At 42.3% G+C, this 18,055-nt stretch overlaps 1 protein-coding gene across 1 annotated transcript in view; it reads right to left on the bottom strand.

Moving 5' to 3' along the window:
- Positions 1-579: 579 nt before the first annotated feature.
- TMEM170B (transmembrane protein 170B) overlaps positions 580-18,055 on the bottom strand; it is a 70,995-nt gene continuing 53,519 nt past the window's right edge. The window contains exon 3 of the mRNA XM_069730783.1: positions 580-1,598. Coding sequence (XP_069586884.1) covers positions 1,468-1,598 — 131 coding nt within the window. The 3' untranslated portion in view covers positions 580-1,467. The remainder of the gene's footprint in view (positions 1,599-18,055) is intronic.

Genomic DNA, 18,055 nt, shown 5'->3' with positions numbered 1-18,055 from the left:
TCGCCATACCTTTGTTATGGAAGAGGTTCACCGTAGCGTGGCAGTGAGCTTCATACTGTTTGCTCAGAATGTTAAGTTCTAGATGTGGGGTTCACGTCTTTTCTTCTACAGTTGTAGTACACTGCATATAATATGCCATCCTCAGAAGTGTATGGGCGAATACTGTACCGCCATATGTCTTCAATCTCAAGCAAAGTTCTTTCTCTGTAGCTCGTACAGAATCCAGTAGAAAAATAGTTGTGCCTTGGTTCACCAGATTATGTTATGGAGAATTTCTCCTTAGGAGCGTATCTTCTAGATAAGAATGCCTTTGTATGATGATAACATGACTGACTCTCTGCAGTGCTTCTGTACAGGCTCTACCATGTACATTACACCGAAGAATGCACCAAAATCCAGCAGTGATGGCTCCTATCATGTCGGCTTATAACTGTGCCAGGACTGCTCAGCTTACAATACACAGTACATATTATGGCCTATACACTTGCCAAGGGGCAATTCTCAGACAGTTGGGACTGTACTTTTTTCTTTTTTTTGTAGTAGACTACATTTACAGTGGAGTGCCATACGCATGTATACTGCAAGGTATACATTTTATTAAAAATAGGACTATACATTGGCTTACGTTCAGCATCGCATCATGATGTACATTGGGAAATTTTCCAGACACACATCTTGGGCGGACAGCGAACAGAGACTTAGATGGTAGTACTCATCGGCTAAAATAAATACCTTTTTAGACCGTTATAGCCCAAGCTGTGAAACATTTGTACTTACTTGCCGGTATACAAGTTTCAAGGTTCGTAACGAAATGTGAAACACTCCTAAATATATACATCACTAATATTCAGCATGTCATCAGCTAAGACTAAAATCATAAAAAATGACACAAAAACAATTTGGCACATATAAACTTTCCACCATTGCCTTTTATCCACAGCAGTGGTACAGTGTTCTGGGGTCAGCAATACCAGTGTCCACCACCTTGGAAGACCCTCATGTACTGAGTATTTGATTATCAAATTATCCCCATAACAATTCTGTTACTTTTTGGTATCCTGATCAAAAATCTCATCTGGTGTGATATAATGAAATCGTTAGAACAACACTGTACACCACTGCCATGCTGACATCACTAGAGGACTAGATGGCCAGACCAGGCGCTCCTTCTTACCGCGCTGTAGGAAATGTACTGCTCCTTGCCTGTGACTGAGGCACATGAGGTGCTAGACAATTTATTAGTGCAACAGCTTAGCAATCGGAAGCCACTTCTTCTGAAGAGATCATCTTCCTTTGAAATGTGAAGTTTCGCTGAGGGTCACTCTTCAAGATATCGTTCTTCATTACTACACAATGGATAGTGGTCCACACTACAACGTTGTGTATGTAATAAAATATGTGCATTTACTTTCCTTCTGAACAGATCCATTTGGAGCAATTTCTTCATGTATTTCCACTCAGAATGTCTCATAGCGTGGCAAGGACACGTGAAAAAGAAATTATTATAGTCAACACTGTCTGCCCAGCTCCAAACACCAAAGCTTGTAGAGGTGCCATGTTCTTTCCTGCAACTTGATAAATTCCCGCAACTGCTGCACCTGTAAAAGGATGAAGATTACATGTTAACAACAAATCAGACAGCAAAACGCTATCTCCCTCACTTATCAGAAGGGCCAACTAAGGCCACGTGGTGAGGTTTTACCTCATTACTTGTAAGCCAAAACCAAGAGTGGGTGATAAATACAGAAGTGGTGCACATGTTTCTATTATACTTTTCCTTATTGTTCCACTACTGGCTTTGGCTTACAGATACTGAGGTAAAAAACTCACCAAATACTTAACGTGTGCACATGGCCTAAGAGGACTGATGAAAGTAGACCACTTTACATAAGGGTTTTCCTCCACTAACTTTAATACAAGGTTTAACTGTTGCACTAGTTTAAAACCTTAGCACAAAATGAAGTATGGTACATGACAAACGTCAAGCTCTGACAGCGGCATTTAAATGGAGTGGTACCTAGTGTGCACACATACCTCAGCCCCATAACATGATTGAGGGTTACTGATAGGTTACCATGACAGTCAGAGGCCTACCGAAGGCCCAAGTCACTGCCATCTTGGTGCTCTTGTGGTGCACCTCCTTGGTACTCCTGCCATAGGTCGAGCTTCATAGGAGACAGTGATTTTTACTGTATACTGCAATTCTGTGATGTTTCAGTATATACTATAAGTGCAATAAAAATTCTCAAAACCTCATATGCATCTCAAATTGGTATCACTGACAAAAAGTCTTACTAGTCTCACAAGTCCCCTTGTGAGACTAATGTTATTAAAGAAGTAAAAAAAAGTTAAGTGCTATTAGAATAATATAAAAATAAAAAACAAACTCACAGAATATAAAAAAAAGTGTTTGTTAAAATTAAAAAAACTGCAAAAACGACATGTTATGTGATCAAAACGACCCATACTATAAAAAGTACGGTATATAATTTTTCATGGTATACGGTGGACGCAGGCAAACAAAAAATACGAAAAACTAGGTAATAACTGTTATTTTATTAATCTCGGCTGTAAGAAAAATAAAAAAAAAGATGTATTCCTCGGACATTGCAACAAACAGTACAGGAGAGTTGTATACAATCACTGTCAGACCACTAGGATTTGGTGGACATTTGGAGAATACAGCACCCGATAGAGAGAGATTACTCTCATGTACATGACTCGCACGCTAGGATAGACTGTTGGCTATTGCATTCATCACTATTACCATTAGTATTGCAGGCGGATATTGTAAACATTCACATATCAGATCACGCACCAGTAACATTTAATTCTAGTATAACAAACCCAATACATCGAGAAAGAAGGTGGCGGTTCCCATCATATTTCTATTAGTCAGATGACTTCAAAAAGTACCTACAATTCTCTTGGGAGGTATACAAGAATGACAATCGTATTCATTGCGAAGAGGCACATTTATTTTGGATGGCCTCTAAAGCTGTGTTGAAGGGCAGATTATTTCCTATGTCAGTCATAAAAAGAAAAGATTAATGGAACGAACACTAGAAACACAAAAGTCACTAACCTAAGCATATAAAGAATTTAAATTAAACAATACACCACTAAGGCCATGTTCACACAGTGCGTTTTTTACCGCGGAACCGCGGCGGTTTTGCCGCTGCGGTTCCGCAGCTGTTTTCCATGCAGGGTACAGTACACTGTACCCTATGGAAAACAGGACACACTGTGCACATGGTCCGGAAATTGTAAAAAAAAAGACGCGCTGAATAGCTCCCGGAAAAAAGAAGGAGCATGTCAATTCTTTTTCCGGAGCCGCAGCGGTTCTGCACCCATAGACCTCCATTGTGAGGTCCAAACCGCAGTAAAACCCGCAGATCAAAAATATATCTGCGGGTTTTACTGCGATTTGATGTGCAGAACCGCTGCAGCAGGAAGTGCGGGGAGCGGGCGGAAGTGCGTGGGCGGAGTGTGGCTGCCCCCCCCGTGTTCCGATCCCGCCCCCCCGTGCTCCGATGCCACCCCCCCCAGTGCTCCGATGCCCCCCCCCCAGTGCTCTGATGCCCCCCCCGTGCCCTAATCTCCCCCCCTTATACTCACCCGGCGTCCCGGTGTCCGTCCGGCCGTCTTCTCCCTGGGCGCCGCCATCTTGCAAAATGGCGGGCGCATGCGCAGTGCGCCCGCCGAATCTGCCGGCCGGCAGATTCGTTCCAAAGTGCATTTTGATCACTGAGATATAACCTATCTCAGTGATCAAAATAAAAAAATAGTAAATGACACCCCCCCCCCTTTGTCACCCCCATAGGTAGGGACAATAAAAAAAATAAAGAATTTTTTTTTTTTTTTTCACTAAGGTTAGAATAGGGGTAGGGGTAGGGTTAGGGGTAGGGTTAGGGGTAGGGTTAGGGTTAGGGGTAGGGTTAGGGGTAGGGGTAGGGTTAGGGTTAGGGTTAGGGGTAGGGTTAGGGTTAGGGGTAGGGTTAGGGTTAGGGGTAGGGTTAGGGGTAGGGTTAGGGTTAGGGGTAGGGTTAGGGGTAGGGTTAGGGGTAGGGTTAGGGGTAGGGTTAGGGGTAGGGTTAGGGGTAGGGTTAGGGTATTTTCAGCCATTTTAACCCTAAAAAAATTCCTAGAAAACACACAGACTCTGGCTAGAAAACTGCATCAAAAAAACGCATCAAAAAACGCATCAAAAAACGCATCAAAAACGGACCAAAAAAGGACCAAAAAAAGGACCTGCGTTTTCTGCCAAGAGCTGCAGTTTTTTAAAAAACAGTCAGGAAAAAAAAAGGATGGAAATCCTGAACGTGTGAACATACCCTAACAAAACAGACATTTTTAGAGGCCAAAGAGGAAGCAGATGCATTGGCACATGAATTGGCCATGTATAATTTGGACTACCAGAAACATAAACACTTCAAGTGGGATAACAAACCAGGGAGGGTACTCGCATCTCTCACGAGACCATATAGGATGGCCACGAGAATATATAAAATTCAGCAATGAAACGGTCCCATCTTGATAAAAAATGAGAAGATAGTGAATGAATTTAAGTCATTCTTTGGTGAGTTATATAAATCAGAGCCAAAGGATGGGGGTGAAAACAAGAAATTTCTAAAAAATAATTTAGCGCCGACACTCACCGAGGACAAAAGGAAGGCTATTAACTCCCCTATTACTCCCACATAAAATCATTCAGGTTATTAACACACTGAAATTATCGAAAGCCCTTGGCCCGGATGGGTTCAGTAATGAACATTATAAAATTTTGGGACCCCTATAGCATTCCATCTAAGTGAGTTGCATAATAATATAGTCAAGATTGGGTGTCTCCGGGATCAGTTTAACGAAGCTGTTATCATTGTTCTTCCAAAACTGGGCAAAGACCATATGCAAGTTGAGGGATACAGACCAATTTCACTACTTAATTCTGATTTCAAGATTTTCACAAAAATTTTGGCTGATATAATCTAAAAAATTATTCCAAATCTGATTACACCCCAACAAACTGGATTTGTATATGGTAAACCTATTACATATAACATTAGAACGGCATTGGGAGCCATATCTTACAGTAGATTGCATAGATATATGAAGACTATTGTGGCCAGCCCGGAAGCCGATAAGGCATTCGATAGGGTGGCCTGGGACTATCTGCATGATTTACTAACGTTCAGAAATTTTGGCCCATGATTTTGTAATGCTGTTAAAGCAATTTATAAGGACCCGGTGTCCAGGCTGTTCGTAAATAATACCATGTCGAGGCCTTTTGAAATTCAACGTAGTACACGTCAGGGCTGCCCATTGTCTCCTCTATTGTTTGATTTAGCGTTGGACCCACTCCTGAGAAGTCTCCAGAATGTGCCGGCATTCGAAATCATAAAGGTTGGAACTACCTCGATAAAAATTTCAGCTTTTGCTGATGACATACTTTTGTTCATCGCTAACCCAGTCCAGGCAATTCCAGATATAATGGAGGTCCTGAAAGATTTTGGCAAGTGCTCAGGCTTCAAAATGAATTACAACAAATCTGAGGCCTTAGCACTCTTTAGATCGGGGAGGTTGTGTGATCCCTTATTCCCATTTCATTGGAGACAAGAGTCTATTAAATACTTGGGTATACACCTCCCAGCAGACCCGTCCATTTTATATAGAATCAATTATAGACCACTAATATCAATAATCAGTCTCCTAAACTCGTGGAAGCATTTCACATTATCCTTTCCAGGTTGCTGCCACCTTATTAAAATGCTATATACACGGATTAGACTAAATATACCAATAAAACTTAACATTTAATAGACTTCTTATTTAAAATGACAACCACATAACACATACCACCTTTAGACAATGCCTGTTGTTTGGCTGAAAGATACAGGGTGCACAGTATTCCTAGTAAACAATCTATCTGTGCCCTAATTTGTCGCAGAGGTTGGCACCCTAGGTCCTGCGCAGTGGTGCCCCCGCTCAACGTAGGCTTTCCCTAATTCGCCCTAATGGGCCCTGTCGTGTAGGAAAAGACAGCATATCAAACAGAAGACCATACAATTCAGACAGACACAAAAAAAGAGATTATCATCAATATTAAATTGTGCGCTCAGATATATTGTACACTGCCCAGTGCAATATTGTGTGTCAAGTTGCAATACACACTTAAAATTATTGCACCTACTCCCAGAGGCCGGTATGCTAATAAATCCTGGGGAGTAAAAATACATTGTACCTAGATTCATCCTACCTACCTGCGGAGGTTGGCACCCTATATTCCTGCCCCCGCTCATCGTCGTCTGCCTTTAGTATTCCCTATCAATATTTATCTAGGGGGGACATTAAAGATATAGGAACGGTATGCCGTTTCTTATAGTGGTAGGGGTAGATGCCCTCAGGTTCACAGTGCAAAATATTCAGTTAATCATATTAATGACAATTCTCCCTTGTAATATAATACATCTTAATTAGCATAATTGGTAGGCATAATCATCTCAATTATTAAGCATGTTCATCTCGACACGTTCCCCGAGGTCAGTTCATCAGGAGACACACTTTGCATTATATAAAAAACTTATCTGAACTTAGAGCTAAAAGGGTGAGGACCACATTAGATACATTTACCAGCTCCCACACAAAAAAGGAATATGATATGAGGCATTTTGCCAATTGTAAAACAGAGTTATGTACCTATTCCAGTGTAGCTGCCCGAAGGACTACGTGGGTAAAACAAAATGGGAGCTACGCAGAAGGGTGGGGGAGCATATAGGGGATATCTTGAATGAACGTGACACCCCTATTTCAAATCATGTTAAGAGCATGCATGGAGGAGATTTTAGCTGTTTTGGGTTCTCTGTGATGGAAGTGGTTACACCACCAGTGAGAGGAGGGGATTGGGCTCGCCTAATCCTTCAAAAAGAGGCAAAGTGGATTTTCCGTATGAAAAACATAAAACCGCAAGGCTTAAATGACCAATTGCAATTTGGTTGCTTTGTGTAAAAGAATTCTTTGCCTATTACCCTAGAAGTCCCTTATGGATGTCAATCCTTTGACCCATTGCTCCTAATGGGGTTTGGTCAGTATTGTTTATTACTCTTTATACTACTCATTATATTTAATTTTTTGTTTTTTTTTCGGCCTGAAGGGTTAATGGGGTGTGGCCCCAAGGGGCAATTTTTTCTGACATTTGTTTATACTGTAATATCCGCATGGAATGAGACACTAATGGGCCTCAGAGAATAAGATATTGTGTGGCGCCTGCCTATTATGTAGAATATCAGCACACTCCACTCATCACTCATTGCAGCTGTGGAGTACAGCGTATATGTGGCCGGGACAGGTAAAGCAAATGCATTTGCGCATGCGCCGTGTGGAGAGCAGTTGCGTTCCATATAACGGAAGTGGGTTACCATGGTGCTGTGTGGTACCTTGCATTGCGTGAACCCAGAAGTAGTGGATACAGCAGGCGCCACTGAGTGCCGGTGTGTCAGAAACCATGAGGAGGTTAGTGTGTATAAGGCTGAGATAACCACTAGTAACACAAGGCTGATTGAGACCGGCGGTTTTGGATGGACATCGTTCCCCACTGCTACCTGAGGCACACACCTCCAATCTAATGTGGTCCTCAGCCTTCTAACTCTAAGTTCAGATAAGTTTTTTATATAATGCAAACTATGTCTCCTGATGAACCAACCTCGGGGAAACGTGTCGAGATGAACATGTTTAACAATTGAGATGATTATGCCTATCAATTATGCTAATTATGATGTATTATATTACAAGGGAGAATTGTGATTAATATTATTAACTGAATAATTTGCACTGTGAACCTGGGGGCATCTACCCCTACCACTATAAGAAACCGCATACCTTTCCTATATCTTTAATGTCCCCCCTAGATAAATATTGATAGGGAATACTAGGGGCAGATGATGACGAGCGGGGGCGCCAATTGAGCAGGAATATAGGGTGCCAACCTCCACAGGTAGGTAGGGTGAATCTAGGTACAGTGTATTTTTACTCCCCAGCATTTATTAGCATACCGGCCTCTGGGAGTAGGTGCAATAATATTAAGCGTGCATTGCAACGTGACACATAATATTGCACTGGGCAGTGTGCAATATATCTGAGCGCACAATTTAATATTGATGATAATCTCTTTTTTTGTGTCTGTCTGAATTGTATTGTCTGCTGTTTGATTTGTTGTCTTTTCCTACACGACAGGGCCCATTAGGGTGAATTAGGGAAAGCCTATGCTGTGCGGGGGCGACACTGCACACAGAAAAAAAAAAGTATATTTCAGCTCACCCTTAGTTCATCTGTCCGATGTGGTAAGTATCCATCCGAGCACGGAAACAAAGTGTTGCTGCCACAACACTGGTCGTCCGTATAGAGAAAGGAAATATGGATCCAGCTCCTATGTCCAGGCGACACTGCGCAGGACCTAGGGTGCCAACCTCTGTGGCAAGGTAGGGCACAGATAGATTGTTTACTAGGGATACTGTGCACCCTGTATCTTTCAGCCAAACAACAGGCATGGTCTAAAGGTCGTATGTGTTATGTGGTTTTCATTTTAAATAAGAAGTCTATTAAATGTTAAGTTTTACTGGTATATTTAGTCTAATCCGTGTATATAGTGCTTAACGTCGGTGAAAAATTTGAATTTTTTGGCACTTATATTCTAATTTCTGTGAAAATACATCTTATTAAAAAGATAGCGTTTCCTAAATTGATGTACGCTTTTCAGACTCTTCCGCTACTACTATCCCGAGCAGATCTCAAACTGTTAAACACAGCTTTTCGGAAATTTATCTGGCGTGATATGGGTAGGACACGCATAGGACTATTAAAATTGCAGGCACCAAGGGCAGAGGGAGGAATTAACTTCCCAGATATAGGCAGGTATAACTTGGCAGCTAATTTTAGGTACACCATAGATTGGATACGGGGAGTTTGTCATTTCGCTAATGTAAGCATAGAACAGCAACTATGTTCACATATTTCACTGTCGGCTATATTGCATTTGGGCGGTGAGGAACTTCCGGCTGCGGTCCAGGAGCACCTAACATAGTGGCAAACAATATTGACTTGGAGGCTGTATAGAAGGCTTTGCAAACTACATATCAGGCTATCCCCATTCCAACCATTTATAGGTAATCCTGGCTTCTTAAAAGGCATTCCACAATCGTCTTATAAACTTCTCGCAGATCAGGGATGCACACAAGCAATAGATTTGATGGACCTTAGATTTTCCGTGCTCTCTTTTGATATAGCATCACAACGCTTCCCGCTGTTTAATAAGAATCCTTTTCTCTTCCTTCAGGTACATAGTTTGGTACAAAAATGCTTGTCAAGTGAAGGTGTAGGGGTTGGGAGGGATAGTATGGATGGTTTTCTCAGGAATGCGAGATTACAGTCGGCATTCACAAGTAGCATTTACTCTTAACTACTCAAAAAGTGGTCATGGGAAGGGAGAGATACGGGATTAGCGAAATGGTCAAGGGACATTCCAGGCTTTGAGACGGGGGACTTCCTTGATGCCACTGCAGCACAGAGAAAGATCTTGGCGTATAGTAGCTATATGGATATGGCTCTATTGATATTACACAGAGCCTATATAACCCCATATATCCAATCTAAAATGTCTCCTTCAACTCTTTATTCATGCTCTAAATGCAAAACACGAAACACCGATATATACCATAATTTGTGGAGTTATACACACTAAGATTATGTTCCTTTTCAAAATGGATTGGCTGATCCCTTCAGGGATCAAAGAAAACCTACGAGGTCAATTTGAGAATACCCAATGTTACCTAATGCAGTGAATAGGTGGTCATACACCAATTCCATAGTACAACTCAAATAATAGTTGCACGCAGAGAAGGGTAGGGTGGGATTGGGGAGGGTTAGGGTACTTGGGGATTGGTATTGCTATATGATTTGCTTAAATGTACTGTTTATATGTACTGTTATATTAAATTTAATAAACAGAATTTTAAAAATAATAAAATAAAAAATGATGTATTCCAAATTGGTATCATTAAAACTATAGTTCGATATTTAAGATTTCATATAATTCAGTAAACAGAAAACTGGAAAAGTTAGGGCTCATAAAATATGACCTGCAAAAAGGCATTTTTTTTTAAAGTGATCTTTCTCGTGAAAAAGTAGTACAACATTAAAAAGGTTTTTAATGGATATCAACTCACAGAATAAGTTTAACACATAAAAAAGTGAAAAAATATTTGTATGTACCCAAAAATGGTTTCCAGTAAAAGCTACAGCTTGTTCTGTAAAAAAGCCCTCATATAGCTGCATTTACACAGGATAAAAAAAGATATGAGTATCAAAATATGGTGACCAAGAAAATATTCTTTAAAAATTATTTTTTGGGGGCACAAATAGCAAAACATTAAAAAACCCTATATTCTGTAAATTTGCTATTGTGATCATATCAAACCATAGAATAAAGATAACATGACAATTGTACCTAATGGTGAATGAGCCTCAAGCTCAAGATGTGTCAAGGAATACCTGCAGGGAGTTTGGTAATGCTTCACACTGCCCAGCACCACATGCACTTGCTTCTCCTAGCGGCCCACTGCACCTTGAAATAACTCTAGCAACTGTCACCAACGAGCTCCCTCACCAACTGACTAAAACTATGACGTGGTTGCCTTTTACTAGCCTAAGCCCTCTCACTTTGGGTTGAAACAATCATTTACTGTCAATTTAGGGTAAGTTCACACAGGGCGTTTTTGCTGCTTTTTTATGCAGCAAAACTTGATCTTCTTGGCAGGAAAGAAGCTGCGCCAAAAACGCAGGTTTACTGCGTTTTTGGTGCATTTTTCATTGCGTTTTTGGTGCGTTTTTTTCTCTTTGTGCATGCCAATAAAGTTGAGTGCACACAAAGAAAAAAAAACATCCTGTAGATAGATAGAATGAATAGATAGATAGAATTAATAGATAACCTGTGGTAACCTCTTCACTGGCATTTTCCCACGGTCCAGAGATTACCTCAGGTCAGGCTGTGAGGGAGCGCGTGCTCAGTGACGTCACCCCCCAGTCACTGAAGAAAGCGCCGGAAGCATCTCCTCATTTCCCAGTAGTTTACAGCCGGGAGCAGTTGCATTAGCAGTGCTCCCGGTTGTAAACTTTATCTCCCCCACATATGGATTACTGAGTGGGACACTCATTATATTCGACTGCGTCGTAACAGGGAGTATTTGTGTTGGTTTATTATTTTTATTTCAAGAGATCAAGGGCTTTGCTTGGAATAGCAGACTGTGTAGTGTTTTATTTCATTATAAGACTTTTTCTTTACTGTGTGTTTATTTAACCCTTTAACTACTACAGGATTAGTAATGGAGAGGTGTCTTTTTGACACCTCTCCATTACTAAGCCGGCTTAATGTCACCTTACAATAGGAAGGTGACATTAACCCCTAATTACCCCACTTGCCACCACTACAGGGCAAGTGGGAAGAGTCTGGCAAAGCACCAGAATTGGCCCATCTAATAGATACGCCTTTTCTGGGCAGCTGCGGGCTGCTAGTTTTAAGCTGGGGGGCTATATTAATGGCCCCTTACCAGCCTGGCCCCTTACCAGCCTCTAGCTGTGAGCTTTAGCAAGGCTGGTTGTCAAAAATTGGGGGGACTCCACGTAGTTTGTCCTGCCTTGCCCGTATGGGGTACGTGGCCGAGGGCAAGCCAGGACAAACTACCATTATGGGTAATTATTGCTTTACTTAAATATGTTTGTATATTGACTCTGTGGGTAGCAGTGGTGATCATTGTGTCATGGCGGTCAGCTTTAGTACATTTAGGTATATGGATATGATGTGCTGCAGTCCATAGTGACATATTATATATTTGGCAGCTACATATACTGTATATGTCCTGACCTTTCTTCGGCCTCAGTTTTTAACACCTGTGGATCTATGTTGTGAATTCTGTGGCTGAATTCACTCCTGTGGTCACAAGTGGTACTGCAGCTTCTGAGCTTCCTCCCTCAGGTGTTCTGGTGAGCTCATTAACTGCTTCATTACTTAACTCCGCCTGATGCTGCTATCCTTGCTCCTTGTCAATGTTTCAGTGTTGGATCTGAGCTTCTCCTGATTGTTCCTGTGACCTGCTGCTCTGTATAGCTAAGTGCTTTTTGCTTTTTTGTTGCTTTTTTTCTGTCCAGCTTGTCTTTTGTTTTGCTGGAAGCTCTGAGAAGCAAAGGGTGTACCGCCGTGCCGTTAGTTCGGCACGGTGGTTTTTTTTTGCCCCCTTTGCGTGGTTTTGCTTTAGGGTTTTTTGTAGACTGCAAAGTTCGCTTTACTGTCCTCGCTCTGTCCTAGAATATCGGGCCCCACTTTGCTGAATCTATTTCATCCCTACGTTTTGTCTTTTCATCTTACTCACAGTCATTATATGTGGGGGGCTGCCTTTTCCTTTGGGGAATTTCTCTGGGGCAAGTCAGGCCTATTTTTCTATCTTCAGGCTAGCTAGTTTCTTAGGCTGTGCCGAGTTGCCTAGGTAGTTGTTAGGCGCAATCCACAGCCGCTTTTAGTTGTGTTTAGGATAGGATCAGGTGTGCAGTCTACAGAGTTTCCACGTCTCAGAGCTCGTTCTTGTATTTTTGGGTATTTGTCAGATCACTGTGTGCGCTCTGATCGCTAAGCACACTGTGTTTCTGGATTGCCTTCATAACACCTGTCATTAGCAAACATAACAGATCTAATCATCTATTGATTCTTTAAACCCATATATTGTACCATTGCATATGTATGGTTAATCTGTTATGTATTGGCGTTGATTTTTGTATAAATAAACTTTGATCTTGGGGTCATATTCGACACCGGATTTTCCTTTACTCTCTATATCCGATCACTCACTCTCTCTTGTCACCTGCATCTTAAAAACATCTCCAGAATCCAACCTTTTCTCACCTTTGAAACTGCTAAGACTCTTACTGTCGCTCTTATTCATTCTCGTCTGGACTACTGCAACGCTCTTCTGATCGGTCTCCCTCTTTCCAAACTTTCTCCTCTCCAATATATCTTGAATGTGGCAGCCAGGGTCATATTTCTGTCCAACCGCTTCACCGATGCCTCCATCTTGTGCCAGTCATTACACTGGCTACCCATTCGCTACAGGGTCCAGTATAAACTCATCTCTCTCACCCACAAAGCCCTTCACAGTTCTGCACCGCCTTATATCTCCTCTCTCATCTCTGTCTATCGCCCTACACGTGCCCTCCATTCTACAAATGACCTAAGACTAGCATCCCCCGTGATCCGAACCTCGCACCTCCGTCTCCAAGACTTCTTTCGTGCTGCGCCAGCTCTCTGGAATGCACTTCCCCAGATGATCAGACTGATACCTAGCCCCGACCTATTCAAGCGCGCCTTAAAAACCCATCTCTTCAAACAAGCCTACCACATCAACTACTCAGTAAACTAACTTTGCCCTGTTCCCTCCTTCCAAATATTATTCAGAATCTGCACCCTACTATTCTGTTCCCTCCTTCCAAATATTATTCGGAATCTGCACCCTACTATTCATCTGTCTCCACACCCTCCATGCACATGATAACTGCACTTGATACTTGACTATTGCACTAAAACACACGGGCTGATGACCGGATCATGCAGCTTTATATAAAACTAGATAGTGGCCCAATTCTAACGCATCGGGTATTCTAGAATATGCATGTCCACGTAGTATATTGCCCAGTGACGTAGTATATTGCCCAGTCACGTAGTATATTGCCCAGCCACGTAGTATATTGCCCAGCCACGTAGTATATTGCCCAGCCACGTAGTATATTGCCCAGCCACGTAGTATATTGCCCAGCCACGTAGTATATTGCCCAGCCACGTAGTATATTGCCCAGTCACGTAGTATATTGCCCAGCTACGTAGTATATTGCCTGGTCACGTAGTATACAGCACAGAGCCACGTAGTATACAGCACAGACACGTAGTATATTGTCTAGCCACATAGTATATTGCACAGTCACGTAGTATATTGCACAGTCACGTAGTATATTGCACAGCGACGTAGTATACAGCACAGAGCCACGTAGTATACAGCACAGCCACGTACTATACTGCCCAGTCACGTAATATATTTGCCAGTCACGTAGTATATTGCCCAGCCACGTAGTATATTGCCCAGACACATGTGTAACAGGTTAAAAAAAGAGTTAAAATAGAAAATAAACATATACTCACCTTCCGAGGGAGCCCTTGTAGTCCTGTCGCCTGTGTGCGGTGCAGGCGGCAGCTTCCGGTCCCAGGGTTGGATGAGCGCAGGACCTGTGATGACGTCGTGGTCATATGACCGTGACGTCATGGAAGGTCCTTCTCGCATACCATCCTTGGCCCAGGAACCTGCCGCTTGCACTGCTGAGGAGAGGACGAGACGACAGAGGGTGAGAATAGCAGGTTTTTTGTTTTTTTATTATTTTTAACATTACATTTTTTTACTATTGATGCCGCATAGGCAGCATCAATCGTAAAAAGTTGGGGACACACAGGGTTAATAGCAGCGGATATGGAGTGCATTACCCGCAGCATAACGTGGTCTGTTACCGCCGGCATTAACCCTGTGTGAGCGGTGACCGGAGGGGAGTATGCGGGCGCCAGGCACTGACTGCGGGGAGTAAGGAGCGGCCATTTTCTTCCGGACTGTGCCCGTCGCTGATTGGTCATGGCTGTTTTGCCACGACCAATCAGCGACTTGGATTTCCATGACAGACAGAGGTCGTGACCAATGAATATCCGTGACAGACAGACAGAAAGAGACAGATGGAAGTGACCCTTAGACAATTATATAGTAGATCCCTATTTATTATAATTGCCAGACCTGAAATAACAAGCATTTTTCATCTATTGTGTCCCCCCATTTCCTTGTAGATTGGAAGCTTGCGAGCAGGGGCCTCACTCCTAATGTCACTGTTTAAATTGTCTTAACTTGTATTGAATTTATTGTCTGTACATGTCCCCGCTTAATTGTAAAGTGCTGTGGAATATGTTGGCGCTATATAAATAAAAAATTATTATTATTCTTATGATCTCCGGTAATTTTATAGGCTATGTAAACTCGATTTTCTCAGTGATTGTTTATAGTATTGCGAGTGGCCTTGTATATGGGTATATGGCATTATACTACTGGTATTTTATTTAGGGATTTAGTTAAATAATTGTAAAAAAAAGCGAGAGGACCCCTCTCTTCTTGATAATTAGCCTTTCTGAAGCTGACAGCTGGGGGTTGCAGCCCCCAGCTGTGAGTTTTGTCTGGCTGGCTATCAAAAATAAGAGGGAACCTACGCCATTTTTAAAAAAATTATTTATTCATAGCGCAGGAGCAGAGAATGAAAACTCCAATTTGCCGCTCCTGCTCTCACTGTAATTAGCGTCAGCAGGTGTCAGATGATGGTATCAGTAGTCCCATCAGCTGACATCAGTGACCAGAGGAAAACTTTATACCTCCGATCACAGCTGAGTGCTCCCGCTGTCTTCTGACAGCGTGTGAACCACGGCTCTCTGACCGGCAGGGATGATTTCCTCACTGATCAGAAGCGGTGTTTGGCGTGCTGTCATGCATATGACAACGTGTCAAACACTGTGATGTTGGGCCCCCCATTCAAGTGAATGGGGTTCGGTTCCGCTCTGCTGGATCACAGGCTGCATGGACGCATCATATAGCCAGCCATCTAGAGGTAGCAGAGCCAACTGTGACGTCACATCTGGCTGTCCTTCACTTTTCTGCACAAATAAGCTGCAAGAAAAGTCAACCTGCGTATTTCCAGCGCTTTTTCACCATCCATTCAAGTCAATGGGTGGAAAATGCTGAAAAAACGCTGGAAAAACGCTGAAAGAAGTGACATGCTCTATGTCCAAAAAACGAAGCAAAGCACAAAATATTGATGACACGAAAAACCAATGTGTGTGCATGAGATTTCTGAAATCTCATAGACTTTGCTGGTACTGTAAAAAGCAGATGAAAATTAGCATAAAAAATCACAGCAAAAAAATGCAGCAAAAACGCCCTGTGTGAACTTACCCTTACTCCGCCTTCTGCCCCAGCCGTCTTATTGCGGGGCAAACTTAACCGGTCACCTACTTAACTGCAGTCACTATCCTCTAACAGTCTGCAGTAAGCATGTTACACCTCCAATGTCTATAACTGTCTAATCTGCTCTTTGCCCTAAACTCTAAACTTTATCCTATACTTTCTCTGCATCCGAGATGAGCGCATGTCACTCACAATAGGCATAACCTTTACAGTATTACACAGCAGCATTGGTACCTTACAGCACTGTACATTCGTTACATTACATTACTAAAAACCAAATGACAGTTCACATGGCACAAACAAATGCAGTAAAACCGCACAACACTACTCTTACAATACGATGCTGTCTTCAGGGGCAGGGACAGGGCAGTACACACCCAAACACATATATGGTACCCTGTTTCACATTTTCACATTTATTGAGCGATTTTTGTTGGGATATGCCGCTATATTTCTGCGGCTGGTTATTTATTTATGTTTTAGTTTCAATAGGTTTTTATTTTCTCAATAATGAAATTTAACAGTAATTTTCCCTCGCAGGGGATCATTGTACAATTGTACATTATAAATCATGTAACAGAAGAACATAAGTCATATAGAAGGAACGACTAAACTTATATAAAATATACATTTAAAACAGTAAGACATAGACAGAGAAGGGAAACACACAGAGATGGGGGGGGGATTAAATAGCCAATGAGCAATATGTAATAGGAATAAGTGTAAGTAGAGTTAAAACCATCACAAGGATAATAACAAGGTCTGTTCTAGGTTGCTATTAGCATCCATGTCCATCCAGGGACGCCAGGTCTGGTAGAAAACATCCCATGTATCATTTCTTGTGGCCTGAATACGTTCATAAAGAAGTATGGTGTTCATTTTGTCCATAACCGACACCATTGAGAGCGAAGGGGTCTTCCATCTTGACGCAATGTGTAGCTTTGCTGCCATGCAAAGCTGAGCAACCAAATTGTGAAATTTATTAGAAAAACCCGACACCTTAGTCCCCAGAAGAAACACCGTGGGATTTAATAGGACCTTCCCACCAAACATTCTCTCCACCACAGACTGCACCTCCCTCCACAGTGTCGAAACCACCGGGCACCCCCACCAGATATGCTCTAGATCACCCCGCGCCCCACATCCCCGAAAACAACGGTCTGACGTATTAGGGTATATGGCGTGTAATTTACTTGGGACTAGGTAGGTTCTGTGCAAAAGCTTAATAGATGTCTCAATTAACGAAGTTTGGTAACTTCCCTTGGTAAGTGTAACACAACTTCTACGCCATTCCTCTAGGGACATTGATACATTCAGATCTGTTTCCCACTGCTCCATGAATGTTAATTTTTCGTCCCCTTGTGCGTCATTTAAGGATGAGTAGATGAGTGAAATGGCTCCTCTTCCCAAAGGATCCACCGTACATCTCTGTTCATACCCAGTAGGGCGTGGAGGGGCTCTATACTGCAAGATCTGATTAGCGAAATGGAATATTTGACACATGCGTAATGCTTCTCTTGCTGGTGGGGCAAATTTTTGAGTGAATTCTTGTCGGGTAAGTAACGTGTGGAAAGGGGTGCAAAGCTGCTTCAAGGTGACAATACCATTAGAGATCCACCACGAGAAGGGGCGGGGGTCCAACCCCGGCAGAAAGTCAGGATTATAGAAGAGGTGCGTCAGCAGGGAGGATTTAGATTGGAGACCATGCTTAAACCTCTCTTTTCGCCAGATGATTAAAGAATGGAAGGTGAATGGAGCTGTTATGTGTAGGCCTTTTGGGAGTTTCTGCATGGTCCAGAAAAGGCCTGGGAGGGAGAATGGCGCCAATAAGGAGGACTCCAAACCAATCCACCTAGGCTGGGTATCTTTATCAGCACAGGATGAAATTAACTGGGCTATTTGGGCTGACTTGTAATATAACATAAAATTGGGTAAAGACAATCCTCCCAACCTCCTGTGTCTAAATAGGGTCTTTTGTCTGA

The sequence above is a fragment of the Ranitomeya imitator genome, chromosome 6 (assembly GCF_032444005.1).
Source record: "Ranitomeya imitator isolate aRanImi1 chromosome 6, aRanImi1.pri, whole genome shotgun sequence".
NCBI lineage: Eukaryota > Metazoa > Chordata > Amphibia > Anura > Dendrobatidae > Ranitomeya > Ranitomeya imitator.
The sequence above is the reverse complement of the archived record's forward strand: the minus strand, read 5'-3'. Positions and strand labels throughout refer to the sequence as shown.